We start from the raw sequence: 24,162 nt of genomic DNA, 5'->3' as shown, positions 1-24,162 counted from the left end.
ATGAAAATCCAGATGGGACATAAAATTCGTCACCAGGCATCCCACAAGGAAATTACTTCCACATCAGTCTTTCAATATGGAAAATTCCAGGCCTTAGTCCATACTGAATATTTATCTTCCTCTAATAATGATTGTATTAAGATATTCCCAGCTGAGAACTTCAAGTTTCTACTCTTAAAAAATAAACCTTTTTGGGGGCAGGAAGAAATACTGAAAGTTAAAAAAAAAAATCTGAGCTATCATAGGAAGCAATTTCAACACTCAAGTGATACTCCACAGTCAAAGCACCAGAAGACTTTAGAAACTTGACTGTATCTGAAGCTGTGGCATCATTTTTGCTGGTGCAATTATTTCTGTTATTGAATATATTCTGGTATTGAGTATACTTGTGAGTATTGCTCATACTCATAAGATTCACATAATGCAGGAGCTGATTCATGATCTCCCAGAAGCCTCTAAAGAGGGGGCATTTCTGTTCCTAAGCAGGGTAAATTTCAGTCTGGAGTTCATTTTGGAAGTAGGCAATCAGTGTCTCATTTCGGAAAGCTCTTGGGCAAAATGTACCATATAAAAGATGGATGACTTAAAACACTATTAAGCTCGGATGGTCAAAACTTATTTTGTCTTTATAGCTTGTTTTACTGATAGGACATTTTACTGTTGGCCATTATTAATAGCACTCTTCATCTTATTTCTAGTTATATCCATTCTTTTGACATTTTAACTATATTCTCTTATTTCTTCATCTTATAGAACATCAAGTTAACATTCTGAGAAGATGCTAATTAGAGGAATAAAGAGGGCCTTTGGTGCCTGCCTTATGGAAAGTAGAAGAGTTGGTTCTCCTGAAGTTCTTATCACATGGCTTTCAGAGACTTGAAGTATGGCCAGGGGGACCAGCAAGATGGCCATTTAATCTTACTGAATTTATTTAATTTAAATTTTCAAACTGATGTTTAGCTTCTACAGAGAAAAACTTTTATATATAATTAGAATAATTTGAATGTGTGACTAGATCTTGTTCAACTACAGAATTCATAAACTCTAAATGCAAATCAAGAATTTATGGTAAATCGTGAGTGTCTTCAGGCCAACATACTGCCAGCACAAGATCAGATATCAAACATTTGTGAAGAAAAGTAAAGTAAAACAACTCTTGAAATTATTTTATATTGTTAATGACAAAATGCATGGTCATTTTAACGAACTGAATAATCCTTACTACTCAAACAATATGTCCATGTTTCCTGACTTTAGTTCTAACACATAGAAAGAACCTATGACTGTAACTTCACACAGTGAGTAAATATTACCTTGCAGGGCAAAAAGGAAGGAGAAAAAACAAAACACAGTGATTATAAATCTTGAGCAAGAGCTTATCCTGGATTAGACAGTCTTAAATCCAAAGACAAGTATCCTACAAGTGAGAACAAAGGGGGTTTGATAGACAGTAAAGGAAGAGGCAGCATGGATGTAGAGATCACAGTGCTGTGGCCACCACAGTTAGAGAATAGCAACCATCAAAGGATTGCAAGACTGAAGACAGTGATGCTAATCCTGCCTTCTCTATGACTGTGAAATAGCACACTTCTAGTGCTTTAAGCAGTCAAGTGTATGGTAAATTGTCATCAGTGGGCACAGGGAAAAGATTGAAACTAGTAGCTTGAATATGTCAGATAAAAGATAATATTCTAGTTGCATATCTTTTAGCTTTAACAAATATGGTTTTTAGAAAATTGTGTTATATGTCACATTGTATTTCCATTGCACTTCCTCATTCTGGAATAAATTATTGGGTATTATCATTTAAGACATTTTTCCTGGAACTCCTATCTAAGGTCATATGTGTAAGCAAAGCTCGAAACTGTTCTTCTCTATGTGTGTTGTTTACATGCCTGTGCATGTATGTGGATGTGTGTGCACATGTGTGTGTGTATGTGTATATATACTCTCACATAGGTGTGCTGAGGCACACTCGCATGGCTATAAGACATACAGATGTCAACCACAGATACTTTCTTCAATTGCTCTCCTCCTTATATTTTAAACATGGTCTCTCAAGGCACTTTTAACCTGAATAATTTGCTAGACTAGTTGGCTAGCATGCCCCAGGGATCTTCCTATCTCCAGTCCTCCCAGTGTTGAGTTATAGACATGCAATGTACCTGCCTTTTACAAGTGGGTGCTAGAGATCCAAATGCAGGTTCTCTTACTTACATGGCAATCACAGTAAGTATCTTCCACCTCCCCAACACAAAACCATAAAGCATTCACATGCTACCAGCAGTTTTGGAGCATAGTAAATTTTTCATTCATGCTTAGTAATTAGTGTATTAACTATTAACATACAGATTTCTTTATTCATTCAAAAGCATTAGGCTGAGAATTTGGCTGGCTGTAAGAGTAAGAAATTTTGACCATTTCTAATGAGAGGAAATGAAGGTTGAAAGCTAATGAGATAGAAAGGAACAGGAACAAAGCCAGTGTCCACACTTGGATCCAAACAGCCAGCTGTGAAAGCAGAGACAGAAAGAGACATGATGTCTGTGTGGCATGTGGGAAAAAGACCTGGGGGTCTTCACTAATGCAGAACTCAATGGGAGTTGGCAGGGTGATACAGTTGCCAATGTAGCTATGTGAACATTTCTGCTGTTTAAATAAAAGTCAGGGTAACATAGCAACAGTGCTGTACTAGTGCACAACGGCCAAGGAAGGAGTCAAGACAGAGACATTGAGTCAACATCTCTGAATGACTCTTCTCTAGAAGACACCTTGACTGTTTAACCTTCCATAAACTTAAAGTCAACTCACCTCATCTTCCTTAGCTCCAATTTTCCTAAATTTAAGGAAATGTGAAAAGAGATGTTGGTCCAGCCATTGACATGCTATTGGAGAAAATGATGTTCCCTTTGCCAACAGATATTAAGTACAAATAGCACTCCAGGGCAGGCCTATGTCCAATAACTGACTAACACAAAGTAAACTCCATCCTTGTGTTTCGTTAGAGTGTTTTTGTTTTTGGAAATTTTTGTTTTAATTAGTTATTTTCTTTTTGCTTTCCTTTTCATGATTTTGCGGGGTTATTGTTCCAGAGAGAGAAAGAGAGAAAGAGAACATGAGGTTAGATGGGTAGGGAGGTTGGGAAGATCTGGGAGGAAGTGGAACTGGGGGAGGGGAAACCATGATCAAAATATATTGTATGGAAAAACAACTTTAAATAAAAAGAGAGCAGATCTACTTTGAGCTATCAAACACCGAACCAGTCTATCCCAAAATGTGATGAACTCCTCATATCTCAGAGGAGATATTCATGAAGTACCCTATACAAGAGCCATGAAATCTAGTTTTATTTTTCTTAAGAATGGCATCCCAAAAGAATGGTGTATCACCTTCCATAAAGAAGACACATACAAGCCAGCATGCCACAAAGTGGCATGAACACACACTAGAATCAGACCAGCGTGGTACACCCCTGTTAGCAGCACACAGTAGGGTCAGTTCGGCATGTTCCACTGGGGTGAGGAGCAGATACTAGAGTCAGACCATGTTTTAATTCCAACTCTGCCATTTATTACTTGTAGGAAATTGGAAATTACGATAATAAAAGTATCTACCCCTTTTGGTTATTGTCAAGATTCAATAGCAAGGATGGTACTGGTATGTACATATGCAGTACTCATCTTTCAAAGCATGACAGGCAAAAGCTGCATGCTGTGTAGACACCATTATGCTCAAAGAAAAAGAAAACATTCATAGCACCAAAATTCTCTCTTTAAAACTTCTCTATGTTTATAACCTCTCTTTTGGATTTCTCTTAGAGAACTGAGGGAAAATGGACCCTCCCTGGGTGGGGATGACATGGATCATAAATATCAGTCTAGGAACACATGCTCTACATCCTGATCCTTGCTAGGCCAGTTACCTCACACTCACAAGCATTTGGTCTTGGGCTAAAACCTATATTCACCCCTGTGACTAGCAATGACATGCTAGTTCCGGAGGCAGGACCACAAAAATAGGAAGGTATTTCTTTTTCAGCAAAGAGCTGAGGGCAAGGGTTTAGGGAGGACCTGTGGGACTAGTTAGATATATTTAACTAGAAACAGAGGAAGAGGTTTTCACACATTGAGACACTAAAATTTCATTTCTTTGTTGATTTGCTTGACAAATATTTAAAGGACTTATTTTTCAGACAGGGGTTTATCAGGGGTCAAAAACAGTAGAAACCCAGCCCTCGTGTCACTCCTATTGTAGAGGAGACAGACAAGCATGAACATAAGGGAGTTACAGCAAGTTCACAGCAGCAAGTGCTTCTGCCACAAAAACAGGGGAAGAAGCAGGGATATGCAGGTCTGGGAGGATGGAGAAATCAAAGGTCCGTAAAGAGGCCTATAGGACCACAGAGTCCACATCAGATGCCAGAAAAGAGGTAAGGATGTGCATCACATAGATATGTGGGAGACTGTGTTCCAGGTAGAGCAAAGGCTCATGGGCACAGGTGTGTCTCTGTCTTTCAAAGGAAAACAAGGAGGCCTTTGTGGGTGAAGGAAGTATCAACAAAGGGGGAGAAAGCTGTCAGTAATAATGGGGTCATGGGTTTGGGGTGTATCATTGTAGGATCATTATAAGAACTGTGGCTCCTACCGTGACAGAAATATGAAACCCAGATAGAGTGCAGACTGACAAAGAAATTAAAATGAAGTGCAACTATATGGCTCTGTTGCTGGAAAGAAAAGAAAGTAAGAGGCTACCAAGTGTTTCTGCAACAACCTACCTTAGAGGACATAATAACCAGCTAGAGAAGTACAGAGACTTGACGAGAGTCTAGATGTATCATGAATTTGGGAGAGCAGCCCACTGGTAAAGCCAATACGAAATCCCAGAGCTGAGAGTGATGCTAAGGTGTTGGTGTAACCAATAGGAAGGTTGGGGTTATCATTCACTGTGATAAGGAACGCTATGAGTGGAAATAGGGCAGGGACAACTCAGCTTCATGATTTAAAAAAATCTTGTCTAGGTCAGACAAAGGAAACATCCCAGATCTCAGCATCACCTCCCAGTGCAGCATGGCAGAGACCCCATCAGTGAGTCAACAGTCACTTGGCAGGGAATACGAGGGATCTAACGAAAGCTTAGTCTAGATGGTTGCTAGAGTAATCTTGTCCCTGACTAAAATACAATTTTATAATACCTTAACAACATAGGATGTAGGGTGTGTGTGTGTGTGTGTGTGTGTGTGTGTGTGTGTGTGTTACTCTAGTCTAGAGAGGCCTTTAAAGTCATGACAAAAATAATTGCCTCTGCTGACTTCCACTCTGAAGAGATAGGTCAGATATTAAAGTCACGTTTCATAGAGCTAAACCTGGCAAGCAAATGTCGTCTTCTTAAACCATTCACAGGAAGGTGGCACTTGGCAATGACATTTGTGACACATAGAAGTACTGGCAGACCGGACTAGTTTTCCTGTTTTTAATTTTTAATTTTCCTCTTTTAGCGTCACAGTGGTGAATTTCAGCTCCTTCTGATCTACCCATGAGCACTGAATTCTTTTTTTTTTAACATAATAAGGAAAAACTGTTAGTTAAATAAGAGTTCTCCAAAAAGCCTGAGTTTCCTCTCCCTTCCCCCAGCAACTTTCCTTCAGTGTAGGTCACCATGCATTATGAGAACACTTAGTTACAGGAAGGAGGCGAGGAATAATATTGCCATACTCCTAGGGTTTGAAAATAAGTCATTTAGCACCTAAAATTGCAATGTTCTCTGCTATCGCCGTTTTCCCAGCTTCATTAATTTTTTTCTTCCCAAGTCAGCATCCATTCTTATAAGCCTCTGTCTCCTGCTGTCATCAAAGCATTTGCATGCATTAATCCATGACACATGGGTGCATTTGATCCATAACTGATTCTCTGCCTGCCAACCAGAAAGCAACACAGTTCCAGAAATGAAAATAAGGAGATTTAAATTTAAAAAAAAATAAATTACCCAGGAGAATAAAAAAATACCTCCTTGCTAATACGCCCTCTCCCAAATTTCTCTAAAATGAACAGGAACATTCTAGATGGTGTGGTACCGAGTGCTTTGACCTTTGAGACTCATATAGGAAAGTTTCCTTGAACTGGACATCAGTTTGCAGACTGTATTCTATCCAGTGAGGAGGAAGAGGGAGGGAAGCAAAAAGATTAAGCAAGCAAACAAAGGCATGGCAGGTCTGTGATCGGAAAGAAATGCAGGAGACTGGAGAATAGTTGTACCCGTGACCTTTTCAAGCCTTTTCTCAGCTTCACGCAGAGGGGAAGGTGGATCGCGACACTCACTTAAAAGTCAGCTGTGTAAGAATAAAGTCGGAATGAACCAGGGATCTCTGTGGGGTTTTGGTGTTGATCTGGATTCACTGGCTAGATTACGCTTTTCTCCAATTCCCTTTTGCCTTCTTTCCTGAAGTTCCTGAGTCTCACCAAGGTATTTAAACAAACAGCCACATAAGCAGGACTATCTACAAATGGGAGAAGCCAGTGGATTGGGTTGAGCCATACCATTAGGTCTCACCAGAAAGTTATTAATAAAAATGACTTGTGATATCCCCCCAAACAGCAGCCTGTTGCTGGTGGATCCTCCCAAACTCTCCTCCACCACAGCCAACAGCTCTATCTCTGTAAAGGGGCGCAGGAGAACCACTTAGAGCCAACCTCAGCCAACAGCCCTATAAGCAGGGAAGAGCTTAAGTCACTTGTACTGAGCAGACTGGATACTCCGGCAGCACCTTTCCTGCCTGACATCGATTTGTTTCCACCTTAAGGCCTCAGCTAAAACTAAGCTCTAAGCCAGAGGTATAATTTCCATACTGCCGCTGAGGCGAGCCTTCCATCTGGAAGTAGATGGTCCTGTTTCAAATTTTGCTTTTCCACTTACTAGTCTGCGCTTAGTGGCAAAGGTATTTAGCTCCCGTGGTGATTGTGAGTCCGAAGGCCATTAATCACAGAAAGAAGAGAGTAAATACCTCCTAAGGGTGAATATATGTGGGTTAAGGAAATGATTTGGAATGCTTGGCATAATACCAGCCACACTGCAAATGATTAGCAAATGTTTGGAATTCATGTACATTTTAGGACTATCCAAGGGAAGGAAGTGCTAAGTCACTCTTTTCCTTCCAAAGCCACCCTTACTCCCCCGCGCTGTGTCCTTCAAAACATCTGCACGCACTGGTCCACAGCGAGGAGGCAGCTCCTTTCCTCCAATGCGATCCTTCGGCTTTAACTTTGGTTCTTCATCCTGACCAAAGCATCAAACAGAATGCTGTGATCTTTGCCAGGAAGCTTTTCTTGTCCTCTCACCTCACCCTTTACTCCTGGAACAGCCAACTCTACCTCTTCTGCTTGTATTTGAAGCAGGGGAGGACTTTGCCCAGATCTTAGCCATTTCCTCTCATCAATACAAGGCAATAAAGGCAGAATAAGAGGCATGGGCTGCTTCCTAGGGTCCATAGTAGGAAAACAGGGATTCTGCCTTGATGAAACTTGCACACACACACACACACACACACACACACACACACACACAAACATACTTTAACCACCAAACACAAAATTCAATTTTTTAAGTAGTATAGGAAGCCTTTATTTCCAAAGGTTCTATCACGATGACAACATCCTTGAATTAGCATCTTGATACTGCTTTTCCTTGATGAATTGCATGATAGCCAGCAAAAGAACTTCACACTAGACCTTACACAAACAAGTACATCAATAAGGCTTTCTACTTACAACAATAATAAACTACCCTTACTTGTTTTCAACAGTTTAATTAAATACAATTAACTCTGGTTTGTTTTGGCAACCTATTAATGTCACAATTGAAAATAAATAGACTCATGAAAAGATTATAATTAATAAATCCTTTACACTACTGTAAAATTACTCAGATGCTCTGCCTGCCAGAAATCCTTAACAGCATTTGTGAAGTATGTTAATGAGGACAGTAAAAGAAGATAATGAAGCTTCCGGAAGAACTCAGGAAGGCTTGATAATGCTTTTGACCCCTTCGGTACACATCTGATGACTGTTGGATACAGTTATTAAGAGACTCTGAGACATTAATTGCAAATTTATCATCATCTTAAAATGCCTTTAATCCATGGTTTTGCCTATTCAGGCTTTTCTCTCAGGAAAGCTGAAATTCCCTAGACTCTTAGAGCCGACCACCTCTCTTTAATTTTTTCCTCTTTGACAAGGTTCAGAATTGTAGACATCATACACCACAGGCATTTAAATTTCTGGAAACTGGGTCTCACACAGTCTAGGCTGTCCTCAAGCTCACTCTGCAGGCAAGGATAACCTTGAATAAGTAATCATCTTGCTCCCATCTCCCCGTATCTGGGACAACAGGCATGCATTACTACATTCCATTAATGATGAGGATAATCCAGGGTTTTGTGTACATTAGACAAATATTCCACCATACTGAACCACAACCATAGCCAAGTATATGCACATGCACATATGTGCATGATGTGTAAGTGTGCATGGGTACAGGTACATTGCAGGCATGTATACATGGAGGCCAGAGGTCATTGTCAAGTGTCTTATTCTGTGCTTTCTACCTTATCTTTTGAGACAAGGTCTCTCTCTCACTGAACCAAATGCTCACCAGTTGGCTAAGCCTTCTGACCAGCGCACTCTGAGGATTGGCCAACATCTGCCTTCACAGTACTGGAAGCATGGACGCTCACAGCCATGTTCTGGTTTCAACTCTTAATAGACAAAGGTAATATTTTATACTCAGACCAGAAAATAAAGGAGACACGTGAGAGTGTAGCTTCAAAACACAAATGTTAGGTTCAGATGAATCCCCTGGGTGTTTAGATCACATTGTGCTTATCAGCATATTTATGGTTATCTTCCTTTAGTAGCTGCACTCTGTGATAAATAGGCAACAGATTATTTTAAGAACAACTCGATCAAAAAGAGGGGCTCAGTAAGAGAGCACAGGCTTAGCATTGGCTAGTCTCTGAGCTCAGTTCCCAGTGCTCCCAAGATCATTAAAGTTAATAAAAAAGAAAAAGTGACACCAGGAAGCATAGATCCATGATATAAGATGTTGTGTGACTAGTGTCTGCTTTAGTCCAATTATAATAGAGTTGGTTGTCTTCTGAGAATAACGACAGTATTAGCTGTTAGAACCCTTTCCTTTCTCTGGTTATTAATTAACTAAACTTCTATCTTGGCTGGCATACACAGGTACTACCAAACTTGACTAGAACTCTTTTGTAAGTAATTACATATACAGAACATTATTAGGAGAAGGGCATTAGAGATATTGACCTGTTCATATTGACTTAGAACTCATGGCTAACTATTGAGTATTGCACAGGAGAGATTAGCCATAAAATTTCTATTATTAGTTAGGCTGCATACATAGATTTTATTGTCAAAAGACTCAGATATGATTGTGATTAATAAAGACCAAGTTATAAAATTTATATGTGCATCTTCATTACATGATGAACTATTAAGAGTATTTATTGATTCCATTATGAAGTATCTCATATACCTCATTTTTTACTGACATTGATATAGCTATCTAATAGTATAGCAAGATGCCACATACTGAGCCCTTACTCTAGGAATGATATACAACACACATCTTCACTAGGTTCCTGCCCAAGCCTGAAAGCTGGGATTTTATAAACAGGGGTCTTCCCATGTGATGTATTAAACAGGAAACATTAGCCTCACTTGCCCATACTTAGAGAAAATAAGTATGGTAACAATAGAAGCAGGATATGAACTTTTGGTTTTGTTTAGTATACCACACTGTTCCAGCCCAACCCACTCCTTACACCAAAAATAATTAACAGGGTGAAGTCGAGTCATACAAAGCAAAGTTGACTCTCTAATTTCTAAAGACACAGGAAGATGCTTCACTCCTTGGTGCCTAACCTGTTCCAGAATCTGTTGTAAGTACTAAGTATGTACCAACTTCTCTGATCATTCAATTTGCTATTTTATTTATTTTTAACATTTTATTTTATGTGTCCAGATATTTTCCTGTTGTACATCTGTGTGCCATTTACATGTATACAGTACATGAAGAGGCTAGAGAGGGCATGGTTTTCCTGGAACTGGAATTATAGAAGTTGTGTGTCTTCATCTGGGCTCTGAGAATAGACCTCAGCAAATGCTCTTAACTCCATCTCTCCAGCTCCCAAATAATGAATTTTAAATGAATAAGATGGCCCACATTGAAGGGACATGTGATAACATAAAGAAATAGTCTAAAACATAAAGATCCAATGTGTTTCTAAAAGGCAAGCCTGTGATACAACATATGTTATAAAGAGGATGCTGGGCAATGACTGTTCTAGCGGTGGTGTCTGTGGTTGTTTTTTTAAATCATTGCTGGCCTATTTAGTTACTTGGTGATTCTGAGACATGATCTGGGTTCAATGTAAAACTTTCTGTGATTGATTAATGATTCCTGCAATGGTAGCTTCATAGAAAGAATAAGTTAGTTGCCTGCTGAGAGTGTGTTATCACTGGCCATTGGAGATATTTTTAGGAGAGGGGAAAATATGTACTTGATGACGACAGGGATTGGAAAGGAAGATTTCTTGTCTGATTCCACAAGCAATTTCTACCTAACATGTTACTGGGCTGTGGGCCTAGCATGTTTTATTGAAAGACAGAAAATTCAATATTTTAGCAAAGAGACACAGCTGCAAATGATCAAATCACTTACCAGAAAGGTCAGCCCACTTTACAATAGAATACATAATTTATAAAGTCTCAACATGATAAATGCCAAAAAATTCTTATCAGAAAAGTTAGATTGTAGTTGGAGAGAATTCTTTCCCAGTGTGAATGATTTACAACTTCATTTTGAGTATTACAGAAAATTTTCCACTACGACTATTTCTCCTTTGCTGCCGCTTCCTTGTGTGTAGTACAGAAGGGTCCCCCGAGTCTACTGGCAAACAATAGCCCTGAAGAAAAAGTACTTGCAAATGAGTTGCTGTTCTCCAAGCAAAGAAACAGCAGAACACATGTGCTCTGCTTTGCTTCTTTGTCCTGCAAAATGAAGACAAAGGCATTCCTCAAAAGTACTGCCATATAGACAGTAAGTACAAGTCCTCAACAAGTGAGGCGCTTATCTGATATAAAGCAATGGCCCTTGCATGGAAATTAGTTTTCTAATTCCCATTGGTTGAGACTACCTTGCCAGCATTCCTGGTAGCACACGGTTAAGGTGCAAGCATGACTTGACTAAGAGTACCTGCATTTCTTCTAAAATTTGACATGATTTTGCACATTTTGTCGCTGTGTGGAACAATGAGACTGATGCTAGACAACATATAGGCTTGTGTTGAAGGGAAAATATGGTAAAGAAGGGATCTGTGCCACACTGAACTCTGTATACAGTAAATGGAGGTGTCACTCAGACACTGGAAAGAATGCCTGGGGTGTCATCCCAAACCATGCCCCACACTACAGGGTCCTAACCAAATCAGTGATCTTATAATTTAGATCTACTTCATAAAATGAAAGGATGTCCTACCTCACAAGGTTATTGTGAAGACTCTTGTATAGGCTCCACATTTGTTCATCAGCAAATATTCCATTGCCTTCACTGTGTGTGAACACGGTTTCCAGAATGACCAGTATTTCCTACCTCCCAGAACATACAAACAAACAAACAAAAAAACCCCCGAAGTCATCTCTAGTACAATAGGAAAAAAAAATCAGTGCACCCAGTAGGTGGCAAGTGACATTTGATGAATGTCATGTATTAAATGCATACTATGTTAAAAATAAAATCGAGAGGGGATGTCTTAGGAGGGTGTGGATCGTAGATATAGGTAAAATGAAAGTAGACAGGAATATTAGAGGCAGAAAGATTTAATCAGGAGTCAGGGTGAGGGATGGGGAAAATGAGGGAATGGGAGACAAAGTTAACCAAAATGAAGGGTGAAAAGCCATATAGAAACCTACTTGAAGCCATATTGAAACCTAGTTAAAAGTATAACTGGAGGGGAGAGTAGATCATATGCCACATGGAGGCACAGGGTAGGAGTACCACACACTGAAAATAAGGGACTCTGGTAAGGGACTTGGCTCTACACAGGACATCTGTACTGCTCTGCCCGACCCAAAAGTCAGAGGACATCAAGAAAGAGAGTATAGGCAATGATCACTTATTGATCTTATAGGCCTGACTGGAGATTGGCAACCCACAAGCCATGAATTCACTGTATCTTATAGTTAATTCTGGAAGCAACTGTCAAAAGTGTAGCCCAACAAATGTTCACCTAGTGACCTCAATTCTGGAGTACCTTTCGGGGTGTGACATTTTTGAATTCTTGGCATATGAAATGTAAGGAACAAACAAGTTAATTCCATTAGATGTAACAGTATTTAGGAAGCTTCCAGAAACAGCATTCCTCTGCCTTTCGTCATTTTGCTTCATAAGAGGATTGACTGAGCTTTCACTCTGGCAACTATTATTTTTTATTTAAATTCTTATGAACACTAATCTCTAGTCATATAATTGTCTTGACAAAAGTGGTCTTCAAACTTTCATAACCAGTGAAGAAGAGAAGAAATATCCAATTCCCACCTATTACACCTTTCTAATAGAAAGAGTCCTAGGAGATAAGTTCCTGGCAAGAAGCCTAAATGAAACACGTTTTGCTTTCTTTTTTTGGGTGGTGGGGAGGGGAACAAGATGAACCTATTAACAGGTACTTAGAAAGCAATGTTTTAGCTCTGTGGACATAGAAGTAGCATGAGAACCCATGTACTGAGGTTCATAGTAAGTGTCTGCACAACATCACTCTACAAGTAATAAATGCACACAGAGTGATAAGATGTACACATTTTAGCAATTAGAATCAAATTACCCCGACCACTACTACTACCACCTTGCTTCTCTATCTGGGAGTCTGATATAACTTAGGCTGTCCTCAGTCTTCCTAAGTAGCTTAGGTGGCTTTGAGCTTCCAACCGAGGCTGAGGTTACAGGTATGTACCACCACACTTTATGGGGTGCTGGGGATAAACCCCAGGGTTTTTTGTCTTTGCTAGGTAAACATTCTACCATTCCGACCTCAGATCAACCACCTTTGAACTGTAAGTCAGGACTGGTTTAGTGGCTAGTTTTCTCAGGCAATTTGAAGTACAGGAACAACTATGCCTCATCCGTACTATAGGGTTAACCAGACAGCACATAGCAAACTAATTGATAATGAGAAAACTAAACCAACAGTGACTTATAATTAAAAACTAGACCACAGCAATTGAAAATCACTAACAACTAAAACAACACTCGTGATACACTGATAACAAATTGCCTTTTCTCAAATGGGAAGGATTATAATTATCTGTATGCAGGGACTTCTCAGCATCTCTAAGAGCTTGCAGGCAGGGTTCCTATGAGAATACTAAATCGGGCTCAGGAACCTCAGTTATATGTCATTTGCCGAAGAACGATGACATCACAGGCTTTCTAATAAGTCACCTTTACTCTTGCATGAAATAAATGCACTTGTTTAAGAAACAACAATGAAAAAGAAATAATATTGGCGTCCAGGATATATTTATGACATACTAGACGGCTGCAAACTAGATTCAGAGAACTTTAATAAAATATTAAATTAAAAGTTTTATGTGGGCATCACAAGTACTTCTGGAAGCTTCTCTTAGTTTTATTACATTTACCAATTACCATTTCTTCCAAGCCTTAATTTAAAAGAAAATTAATTATTTTTTTTTAGCTGAGATACACATAAGACCTCTGATTAGAACAATGGCCTCATTATATAAAAACTCTCAGTTGACTTGAGCCCCTGTAGTGACAGTTCCTCTGTGTATAAAAAGCACAAATTTGGCCAAAACTCAGGGCAGGACTCAAGTGTGCACACAATTTTAAATCAAGCCAAGCCAGATGCACCTACAATGTCCCCCACCTTGAAACTATTGGCCTAGCCTCTCTTTATTTGACTTGCATAAATATATGCAATAAATTCTTTAGGAATAAAAAATATGGGAGCTAGAGATAATCTTGTCTGAAGCCTGCAGGAAGGATCTGTGGTCCTCACCTGATATTTATGGTAAGAAAAGTACACATAAAGGTTAAGATCCAGGATCACTTTCAAATATCAGAAAATCTTCATACATTGGAGTGGGCTCAGAGGCAGCTCAGCACAGGTTCCTTTCTCAAGATGTGTGTTCATTCAGTGATCTCTGCTGTTGGCATCTCCTAATTCCCCGCCACCACTGCCATTTGTTTCAGTTATTTCCCTTACCATTGGGGGGAGGGTTGCCTTTCTCACCTAAAGTTGTCTATAAAGGGATATTTTTGCAATGAATCTTTCTACATGGATTGGATATAATGAACAAACCAGTTCTTGGAGTCAGTTTAAAGATTCATTATCTTACAGCATACATCACTACTTATGAAACACAAGGATTGCCTCCCTGAAAAGTGAACAGTGTTTATTCATTCCTGCCAACCAATGCCACTGGAGCCTCAGTGGTTGACAGCTTTGGTGGGCGGTGTGCTAAAGCTCAGTCTCTGAGTCCTACTCTAAGGTAATTTCTCTTTACTCTATCTGATAATTTCTTAAAAAGCTAATGTAGTCCTTTTCTACAGTATGTGAGCATTAGAAGATATAAAGGACTTGTTTAGGTAATACAAAGCCCAGTTGAGCAGCAAGTATTTACTGAAGAAATTATACAGTCTTTATTCAGTAGGAAGCTTGGCCTTCTGACACTAATCTAGGATGTGTGGTTAACTGCTAGAGCATAGTAATATTTTCCTTCAACTTAGGTGCTTTATTGAAATCTAGGAGCTGAAATTCTGAGAAGTGTATAACTTAGTCCATCCATTCTTTATCCAGAGAACTGAGAAACAAGACAATCCCTCTGGATGCGCGTGCTCAGATGGCTTTGATTTGGGATTGAAAGCACAAAGCATCCTAAAAGATAATGTCTAGTCAGGGTGTAGTAGAGGTAAATACTGGTAATGTCATGAAAACAACGACCATACCAGGGGGCATCAGGGTCTTCTGCCCTGTAGGATTTAGGATGAGACTTGGTTTGATGTCTTTCCTACATGAAGGAAGTTTTTAATCATCAGAGAGGCCACTCACTATTCAATCCAATTTTTGGGAAGAAAATTTCATGATAACACTATTTTTGTTTTCATTTGGGAACCTGTTATTACATAACACCAAGAGGGGAGAAGAAGGAGTGGGCTTACAGAGTTTCCCATGTGCTTTGAGGATATCTTTGGGGGATTCAATTAGTTTACACAACTTGTTTAAAAAATAATTTATCTTTTCTTTACCCCAGATAAGGGGGGAAATTGTTCTCTTTGCTACAAAGATGAAGTGATTTTTATTTCCTCTCGAAATCAAAAGACTTAGATACTGAAAGGCCGTTCTCTGCCTGTTAAAAGGAACTTTCTCTTCAGTACCCCAAGCTCATCCCTATAAGAGTTTTTCAAACCTAAAAGGGAGAAGGGAAATTGATTGCCTAAAATTAAAATTCTCAAGCACTTAACATATGACTATATTTATAAATATTATTTCTATATACCCATATCTTTAAGTACATTTTAGAGTAGTAGTTCTTCAGATTATTTTGCTTAGCAAAATAGCTGTCAAACATAAAACATTTAGATATTTATACAAAGGCATGCACACCTGTACACATATATGCTATACTAATTATTTGCTATTACTATCTATTTGAATGGTATTCACATTATAATCACATATACAAACAACATTAATCCAAAATGTTTTTGTGCTCACACATCCAACACACACACACACACAGAGAGAGAGAGAGAAACATACATCATAACAACTAGCAAAATATTCACAATTTTACCAAAACCTTCATTGATTTTTTTAATTGAATAATTTAGCAGGTATCTTCTGCTCTTCTACTGCAGTCAAGTGCCTTAGTAATGGAGAAATATAAAGGATGAATAAAATTTGATAATTCTCTTCTCCCACATTTCTCAATCCATATGATGTGAGTGGACATTGTCAATGTTTCCCAAATAAAAAAGGAATGTTTGCAAAATTTAGATCAACAATATTGTTTATATCTGCAACTGTTTCCAAAACTTTCATACATTTATGGTATGCATCTCCTAGACAAGAATATATTATAGAGTAATTGTTTCCCTACCATTCAACCCTGTTTCCCCAATAAGGATCTTTATGAATCAGAATTTGGATAATACTGGCTCACATCTTCAATTAATATGAGGCTCTTAGGAAAGAAGTCCCATAATAGTCTCTTATCCATCTCCCTTTCATTTTTGTCTATTTAAAAATAGTGTTTCATTTACTTCTAATTTAGTCATTAAAACTCTGGAGCTAATTTTTAAGACTTTCATTAGAAAGCAATATATGCTTATACCATAATGAATTGAAAATATAGACTAACAACAAGTAAAAATCCTAAGCCACAGCTATGGCTCTCTTGAACTCTCAACAAATGTGTTTACCTGCAAGAAATTTACATAAAATTAGGACTATCAACATGATGTCATAGACTGGGAGGGATACAAGAGACCTTACCCCTTCCTGAAAATATATATAGGCAGCCATAAGCTTCCGAAGAAGAGAGAAAAGTTTTCTTTAGTGGTATTGACACTGGTAAGTTGCTCGTGCCCTAGTACATAGCAGCCCCAATATTCCTATAAGAAATCCTAATTAAACTCATTGGTTCACAATATATTTATAAAAAAAATACAGACATAATGCGGCTAGAGAGGGGACTGAGTAGTTCTGAGAACGCTAACTTTTGGCACAAAGCTCATGGGTTTATTTCCCAGCATCCACGTTGAGAAGCTCACAACCACCTGTAACTCCAGCTCCAAGGTACCCAACACCTCCTGTACCTACACTCCTGGGTGCATACCCACCCACAGACACATGCATACACACCATTCAACATAAAGATAAGCCCTAAAAAGACGTGAAGAAGAGAGGAACTTCTTAGTAAGAAGAGGATAAATGAGCATGACAGAAGAGCAAGGGGCGGTAGCAGGAGATGGAACGTGAAAAAAACCAGCATATACAGGCACGAAAATACCGAGCAAAACCCATTTTGTGCATAGATATATGCAAATTAGAAATTAAACCACTTAAGTCATTTGAGGATTTTCTTCATATTTCACTCAAGTACTGGTACTGAATGAATGATTTTCATAATCTTTTGATACTTTATTGCATTTCTTCAAATTATTTTAAAATAGTATTCTGCTGCTCATTTCCTTCATTCGGCACTATGTCTGAGGGATTTTTCCACAAGAGCACACACAAACATAACTCATCCTTTGTACTGGCCACACTGAATCCCATTGGGTAGATGTGCGCCATAATTTATTTTATCAACCCCATTTTGATGGAGCTGAAACTCTGTTTTGCCATTAGAACCATGGCTACAGTGACTAGACCTCAACATAAATTTTTTCACACCTGTTCAATTTTTTTTTCCCTAGGAATAAGCGTTTAGGAGGTGGAAGAGCCTGTCTATATTCACACATTTTTCACTTTGAGAGATCCCACTATAAAGCTGTGGGAAAGTGGTTCACAGGCTTCAGGGTAGTCAGTGTTCAGTGTACGGAAATGTTGTGCAGTGTTTCAGGTTGAGAGGTCAGATCGTTATCACCAATGAAGTTTAAGAAATTAGCAATTGACAACTAATGCTCATTTGTGCCAGTACTAAATACTTTGGTTTGCAAGTGGAGTATAATGCCTATTGTCCTTAACCATGAATTGAAGGCATAGTCCTATACTCAAGTTGGTAGCCATTTATATGGTATTGTCACTGTTCTGTTCCAAGTTCATGGCAGTGACAGGAAATATGTATCTGTATCTCTACTTGGCCCTGGTATTTAGGATTTTATTTGATATCCATAGCTGTACTCTGACTCTTGGAAGAGGTCACTCTCATCGATCAGATGATCAATGCGTTATCACCAGCACCAGCTTATACCAAATAACCGCTTGTCTACTCCAATCCTAACACCAATCCACTACACTTAGCGACTTCGCTCTAATAGGCACTCCTAAAAGGAAAATGTACAGCCACAGTTCTTACACACCAAACCTATAAAGCAACCCTTTATTGAAAAGCACCTTGGCATCTAAAATATACTCCCTCAGGTAGTTTTCTAAAATGTAGCTTTTGGTGGTACAGATTTTTATTGGTTTACCCCAAATCCTCATGTTAAAATGGATGGTGATGTTCACCATATAATAAAGTCATAAACATGGACTTCTAATGTATATAGTTTGCTTAATACAATTTTAAATCTTGTCAAGTATAAATTATATAGACATTCTATTCAGAGCAAGCTTTTATATATCATTTCCAACGTCAATGAAATTGCATTGACTCAAGAACAAATGATTCATTGTTTACTTCTAACTTGTGCCTCATGTAATTCATAGGAATATGATTTTATTTTACTCAAGAATCCCAGGGATTCAGGTCTTGCAAAAGAATTTTGAGAAAAGTACTATTCTGTTGTCTCAAAGACACCCCCAATACTCGCACCCAATTATACACCCACATAGGCCAAATAAAGTGAACATTAAAATTGTCATCGTAAGTCACTTATTCATACCAGGAGCATGCGTAATCTTAAATCGGAAGGCTCTATTGGCAGACCCTTTGTCCTTTGTCTCCCATGAGCCCTCTGTTGAGTGTGAAGAACTTAGGCTGTTATAATTATGGGAAACAATAGAGATGCTACATTCAAGTTTTCATTGTGAGCCGCAGGTCTTTTAAAAATTAACCGGCCTTTCAAAGGTTTGGTATGGGGGGAAGGCACAAATGTTTTTCAAGTTGTCATAGCAACTTCCTATGTTGCTCCCCAGATAAAAACTATTCCAATATTCAATTATTGAAACTGTGAATCTGTTAATCTATAGCACGTTTTACTCACTTACGTAATTTTAAATTTCAGTTTCATTTGATTGAGTGTTTTAATCTCCCTTAACTAGTGAGTACGTGAAAATAAATCGTGCATTCCTAATACTATAAATATGAAAAATAGGAAGTACTTACGGGCTGCAGGCAAATACATTAAAATCAGTCAGTTTTCTAGTTAGCATAGTCTCCTTCTGTTTGTGTGCAAACCCACTCCACCAAGAAGACAGATCACAAATGTATGGCCTTACAAAAACACTGTCCCAGTTTCATGTTATGACAGCAGAAATTGGCCCAAATCTCTAACCATTTCCCCTAACAGGCCTTGGCTGGCTGGTGCCATCCAGGTGAGGCACAGTCTCAACAAGGGGAACGGCTCGTCAAATTCCTCTCATCTGTCAGCGTAGTGGATTATTTCTTGAGAGACTGAAATTGCCTGCTCGCAATCTGAACACCATCAATCTTGCTGTGGCGGGGACTGGGAAGCTGCCAGTGAGGTGCTGACTGGAGGAGGAGGGACTACCATTCCTAAGCAGGTGAGGGTGGCTGTAGAGCCCCCCTACACACACACACACACACACACACTCCTAGTGAAAAACATGTCATTTTGCACATTTCTACATGTTTGGCATGCATGCCCAGTGCGCTGTTCTGCCTTGTAAAGGGACCGATTTTTCAAGCTTAGGCAAATGTAGCCAGGCCGGGGCCAGCTACTGTCTCATTTTTTTCTCAACATGCCACTTATTCACACGGATTTGAGAGAATGAGATTATGTTTTCCCTTCTGTTGTTCATTTATTCAACTCTTTATGTATTGGTTCATTTAAGGGTGGATTGCTGCAGATAACTGGCCCCAGTTTTCGTTGTTTTCTTATTTATTTGTACACACATTTCATTAGTGTCCCCAACCATGGAAGACCCACAGAGGAAAATGCCACAATGCTTATTTCATCAAAAAAAAAAAAAGAAAGAAAAGAAAAGAAAAAAGAAAAGAGTACAAAACAAAAACAAATTTTTACTTTGAAAAAACAAAACAGGAGGGCACGTTAAAGAGTGACTGAACTAATTTAGAAGATTACTGGGACCAAGATTGACCATTTTAATCTCCATAGCTATTGGAAAAAATCCTAAGGAAGTTTTTGAATAAGCACATTACACAAACCCACTGGACTTCCAAATCAAGATAATCTTAATCTCTCTGCATCTTGATGGGGCAATTATAATTCTTCCTTTTGTATAATGAGTGTATGTGGGGGTAGACTTATTGGTAACATAGTTCCTTGGAATATTTAAGGTATAGTTCCAACATGTATTAGCTGGTAATGAGCAAACTTTATGGTAAATAAGGGGAAACATGAGTAATGAGTTTAATTTCAGTCGGAATCTTGTATCTGTTTCTCAATTTTAAAAATCATGGTATTTTAATAAGACCTAGATGATATGAATTTCTGTTACACATAATAGCTCCGGCTCCCATAAGCAAATAGAGACACACTATGTGGGAGTTCACTACAAATTATGACATCTCTTTTTGTTTGCTTAATGACTACATGCACAGCATATAGACAGGTTGTCATTGTTGGCCTATCCTAGTCATGCATCTCATGGTTGGAAAGCAACAAAAGCAACAAGCTTTTGTCCTGGAGAAGTGGATTTATTTAGCAGTATGAACTGTAAAATTTGACTCAATCAACATCCCTAACATACAGGTTGCAGTCCCTTGCACAGAATGCCAGCTATGCCTGATATTTATAGGAAAAATCACAATGCACATAGTACTTCCCATTTCCTAGGAAGCTGTCCCCTTGCTCCCCTCCCCTATCTTCTGATGAGTAAATTAGATAAAATATGAACAGTCACTCATCCAAGGTTGTATCACCAAGTTAAGAGACAGAGATGTTGACTAGTCCCTGCCCCCACCACCTGTCACCTGCTCAGCTAACTCCCAGAACTGGCTGACCCCTTAAATGGGTACATGTATTAAAATGACCTTAAAGTTATAGATTATATCTAATGCTTCTCAAAGAGGCTACCTGGTATAGTCATGTTGTGTACTACAGGGTATTTTCCCCTCTGTGGGAGAATCACAGGGATATGACCTCCACTGGCAACCAATCTTTGGGTGGCTTCAGACTAGTCACCCAGCCCCTCCAAACTTCTACTTCTGTTGTCTGGGAAAAAGGTGTTAACTATACCGACTTACCCAAAGATAGAAATAATGTGAATTAACCCTGAACAGGGTGCTTAGCACTGTCTGGATTAAGGGTTCTTTTATCTCATTGTTAAGTATTACAGAGAAGGCACATTTCCTAGGTTATTTGTATGACTATGTAACAAGCTGAAGACTTTTCTTGCCAGAACAGATCTGCGATTAAGTGGTTGGAGGTAGCACAGGGATCCCCAAATCAAAGATTGTGTTCCCTCCATGTTGGCACTGAATGTTCTGGCAGGAATCTGGCGCTTCCCGAGCCAGGGTCTACACACAGGACACAGAAAACACAGGCGAGCAGCACCCGCGCGGCAGCAGAGTGGTTTCCATGCCCACCCGCAGGGGCACCAGCGCCCCCTCTCTCCCTTGCTGACCCGACTTACAAAAAGAAGGCGGCTGGGACAGGGGACAGCTGGCCTCCGCCCCCAGCCCTCCTCTGCACCTAAGGGCTGCAGACTCAGCAGGCGGGCGCTGGCTTGCACCCTCCCATCTCTATCCAGTCTGCCCCAGACTGGAAGCTGAGCCCCGCGAGGCAGCAAAAGACACCGGGAGAGGGGTTGGAGAAGGCCAAAACAAGAGCAGGGGATCACAGTCAAGGTTACAGAGCCACAAAAGACAGCGTGCAGACTGCGGACCTGCTGCACAGAGAAGCCCTGTGGATGGCTGGAGGCCAGGGAAGGATGTGGAGAGGGACCCGGAGGGAGGGGCGGCAGCACCCACGAACCGAGGAGCAGGAACTTGGGCGTGCAACTGGTCCCCCGGAACATTGGGCTTCACCATCAGAGGGTACCACCAAGGACTTTGAGGTAGGGGGTGCGGCGAAAGGACACAAAGGCTAAACACAGCTACGCAGAAAAAAAAAACGGAAGGAAACCTTTCTGAGAACCAACCAGGAAGCTTAAGAACAATCGAAAACCCGGAGCGACTTTGTAATGAGAAAGCTGAAGAGGCAAAGAAAGAAAAATCCCGATTGGAGAGTGAGGGGAGGGAAGAGTTAGAAGCCGAGGAAAGAAAGCAACCTGCACCAGGAACTAAAAGGAAAAAAACAAATCAATAAAGGAAATTTTCAAAAAATCATGCCAGAGCGAACTTGTTCCTGAAACTGCCAACAGAGGGAGGAAAATAGGGTGGGGGCACACGGAACAAACTGGAGAAACCAAAAGTAAAGAAAGGAAGGGAGAGAAGACAGGAGGCAAATTAAACCAGACACCACATAGTAAGTCACTGTTTCCTTTTCTTTCTCATTGACAACTTCTAAAGTTAGTCCGGTCATTAATGCATCTGTGGACTCTTTAGCCACATAGTCCGAACCGACTATATCTGCACTAGGTATAAACTCGCCCCAGGGAATACATGCCTTTTCCCCATTCCCTAGTTTTGAAAGTTACCTCCCCACCTTTTGTAGAATAGTTTGCTATTGTCCAAAACCAAATCATTCTCCAGAGCAAGGTGTGTGGAAGAGGGTGGGGGTGAGGGGGTGGGAGTTGCCCCTCTAGAGAAACCCGCCCATTCTGAGAAATTAACAGAAATATCTTTGAGGCGGTTTTTGGGTACACGCTCCTTCCCCCAGAGCATCCATCCCACAACATGTCTTAGAATTCAAAGGCAAACTGCCCACACGATAGCAATTTCTGTCACTTGCATTCCGCCATCTGTTGAAGAGACCTTGGTGAGGCTGGAGGAGTCCCCTGGGGAGCCAGCTCCCCCTTCCCCCACTTACCTGGCCGGTGCAGGTGGTGCTGCTGGAAGGTGTGTTGGAGCGACCCATGGCAGAGCAGCAGCGCACAAGCACTTATCCACAAGTACAGGACCCAGGACATGGCGGAGACCATTGTCATTCTCTAAAGAGAGCATCAGACAAGAACAGGTTACCCCTGGCTTCAGGCCCCCAGAGTGGTCTGGCCCACCAAGGAAAGAAGGGAGACCTCAGTGTCCTTTTGCTACTTGGCTGGCTAGAAGGAATGTTCCTATAGAGGTCATTCTGGGGAGGAGGATTGAAGACCCTTTCCAGAAGCTCATAAATATGTCCCTTAAGTTCTGTTCAGAGGCCAACGATTGCCCAAAAAACGCAAAAATAAAGTTTGTCACTGTTAACTAGGCAGATTCAAACATCACATGCCCCCATGAAGCTATCCAGCGTTACACAAAGATCTGCGAACTAGTTTTCCCAGGCATTCAGTAGCTGTACACTTGCTCGTTCTAACTTCATTGCAAGTCTGACATAAGCCTGGAAGAAAAGAGTGGGCTCTTTTTTTTTAATTCTACAGTCATGAATTTTTAATCGCAATGCTGTCTTCTAAACTAAGTAATCATTTCTCAGAGGCATGTTGTAATCTCCCGATAGAACGGATCTTTCTGACTAGACTTGAAATCAGAAGGCACAGTGTCTTCAGCCAGACTGAGTTTCAGAGGCAAGGTCTATGTATCCACCCTACAGCAAGCCATAATTTACGGTATTGCTTTGCCTCCTAAGATCCCATTGTGGCATTTGCTGGAGCACTGATGAATATGTATATACAGGTGGTGTGTGTATTTATATGGGTGAGCATATACCTTTTCTCAGGCACTGAAACTTTGACACTCTTCTCTGCACCTATGAGCATCTCAGGAGCTACAGAAGCTCAACGGCGCTACATATTGTCCAATTTCCCAAACAACACCTTATGCTGCATTTCATATTGCCAAATTAATCAAACTTGAAGCATCGTCCTTAGTGAGGCAGTAATAGGAAGCATCCCCTATATAAGAATTCAGTTAGTGGCATGCTTTCCTCTCTGAGAGCTCAGAGACAGGCTGTGTAATCAAAGTTGTACACCTTTGCTCTGCCAGATGACACCCTTCAAGAATTTCCACTATTTACTGAAAACCTGCTGGTGACCTCCCAGTATGCCTTCCTTGTCTGTGGAACTTGGTGCTCTTTCAAAATCAGTGATAGGCAGCAAAAAATAAACATTGTGCACACATATATGCATGTGCATAATTCTGGCTAATTTGCAAGTTTCGG

At 40.0% G+C, this 24,162-nt stretch overlaps 1 protein-coding gene across 1 annotated transcript in view; it reads right to left on the bottom strand.

Annotated features, from left to right (window-relative positions):
- Tafa1 (TAFA chemokine like family member 1) overlaps nt 1-22,996 on the bottom strand; it is a 529,280-nt gene extending 506,284 nt beyond the window's left edge. The window contains exon 1 of the mRNA XM_052172626.1: nt 22,879-22,996. Within this exon, the coding sequence (XP_052028586.1) occupies nt 22,879-22,996 (118 nt within the window). The remainder of the gene's footprint in view (nt 1-22,878) is intronic.
- Nucleotides 22,997-24,162: the final 1,166 nt, after the last annotated feature.

This window comes from Apodemus sylvaticus, chromosome 2 (assembly GCF_947179515.1).
Source record: "Apodemus sylvaticus chromosome 2, mApoSyl1.1, whole genome shotgun sequence".
Lineage (NCBI taxonomy): Eukaryota > Metazoa > Chordata > Mammalia > Rodentia > Muridae > Apodemus > Apodemus sylvaticus.
Note: the sequence above shows the minus strand (reverse complement) of the source record. Positions and strands in the feature narration are given on the sequence as shown.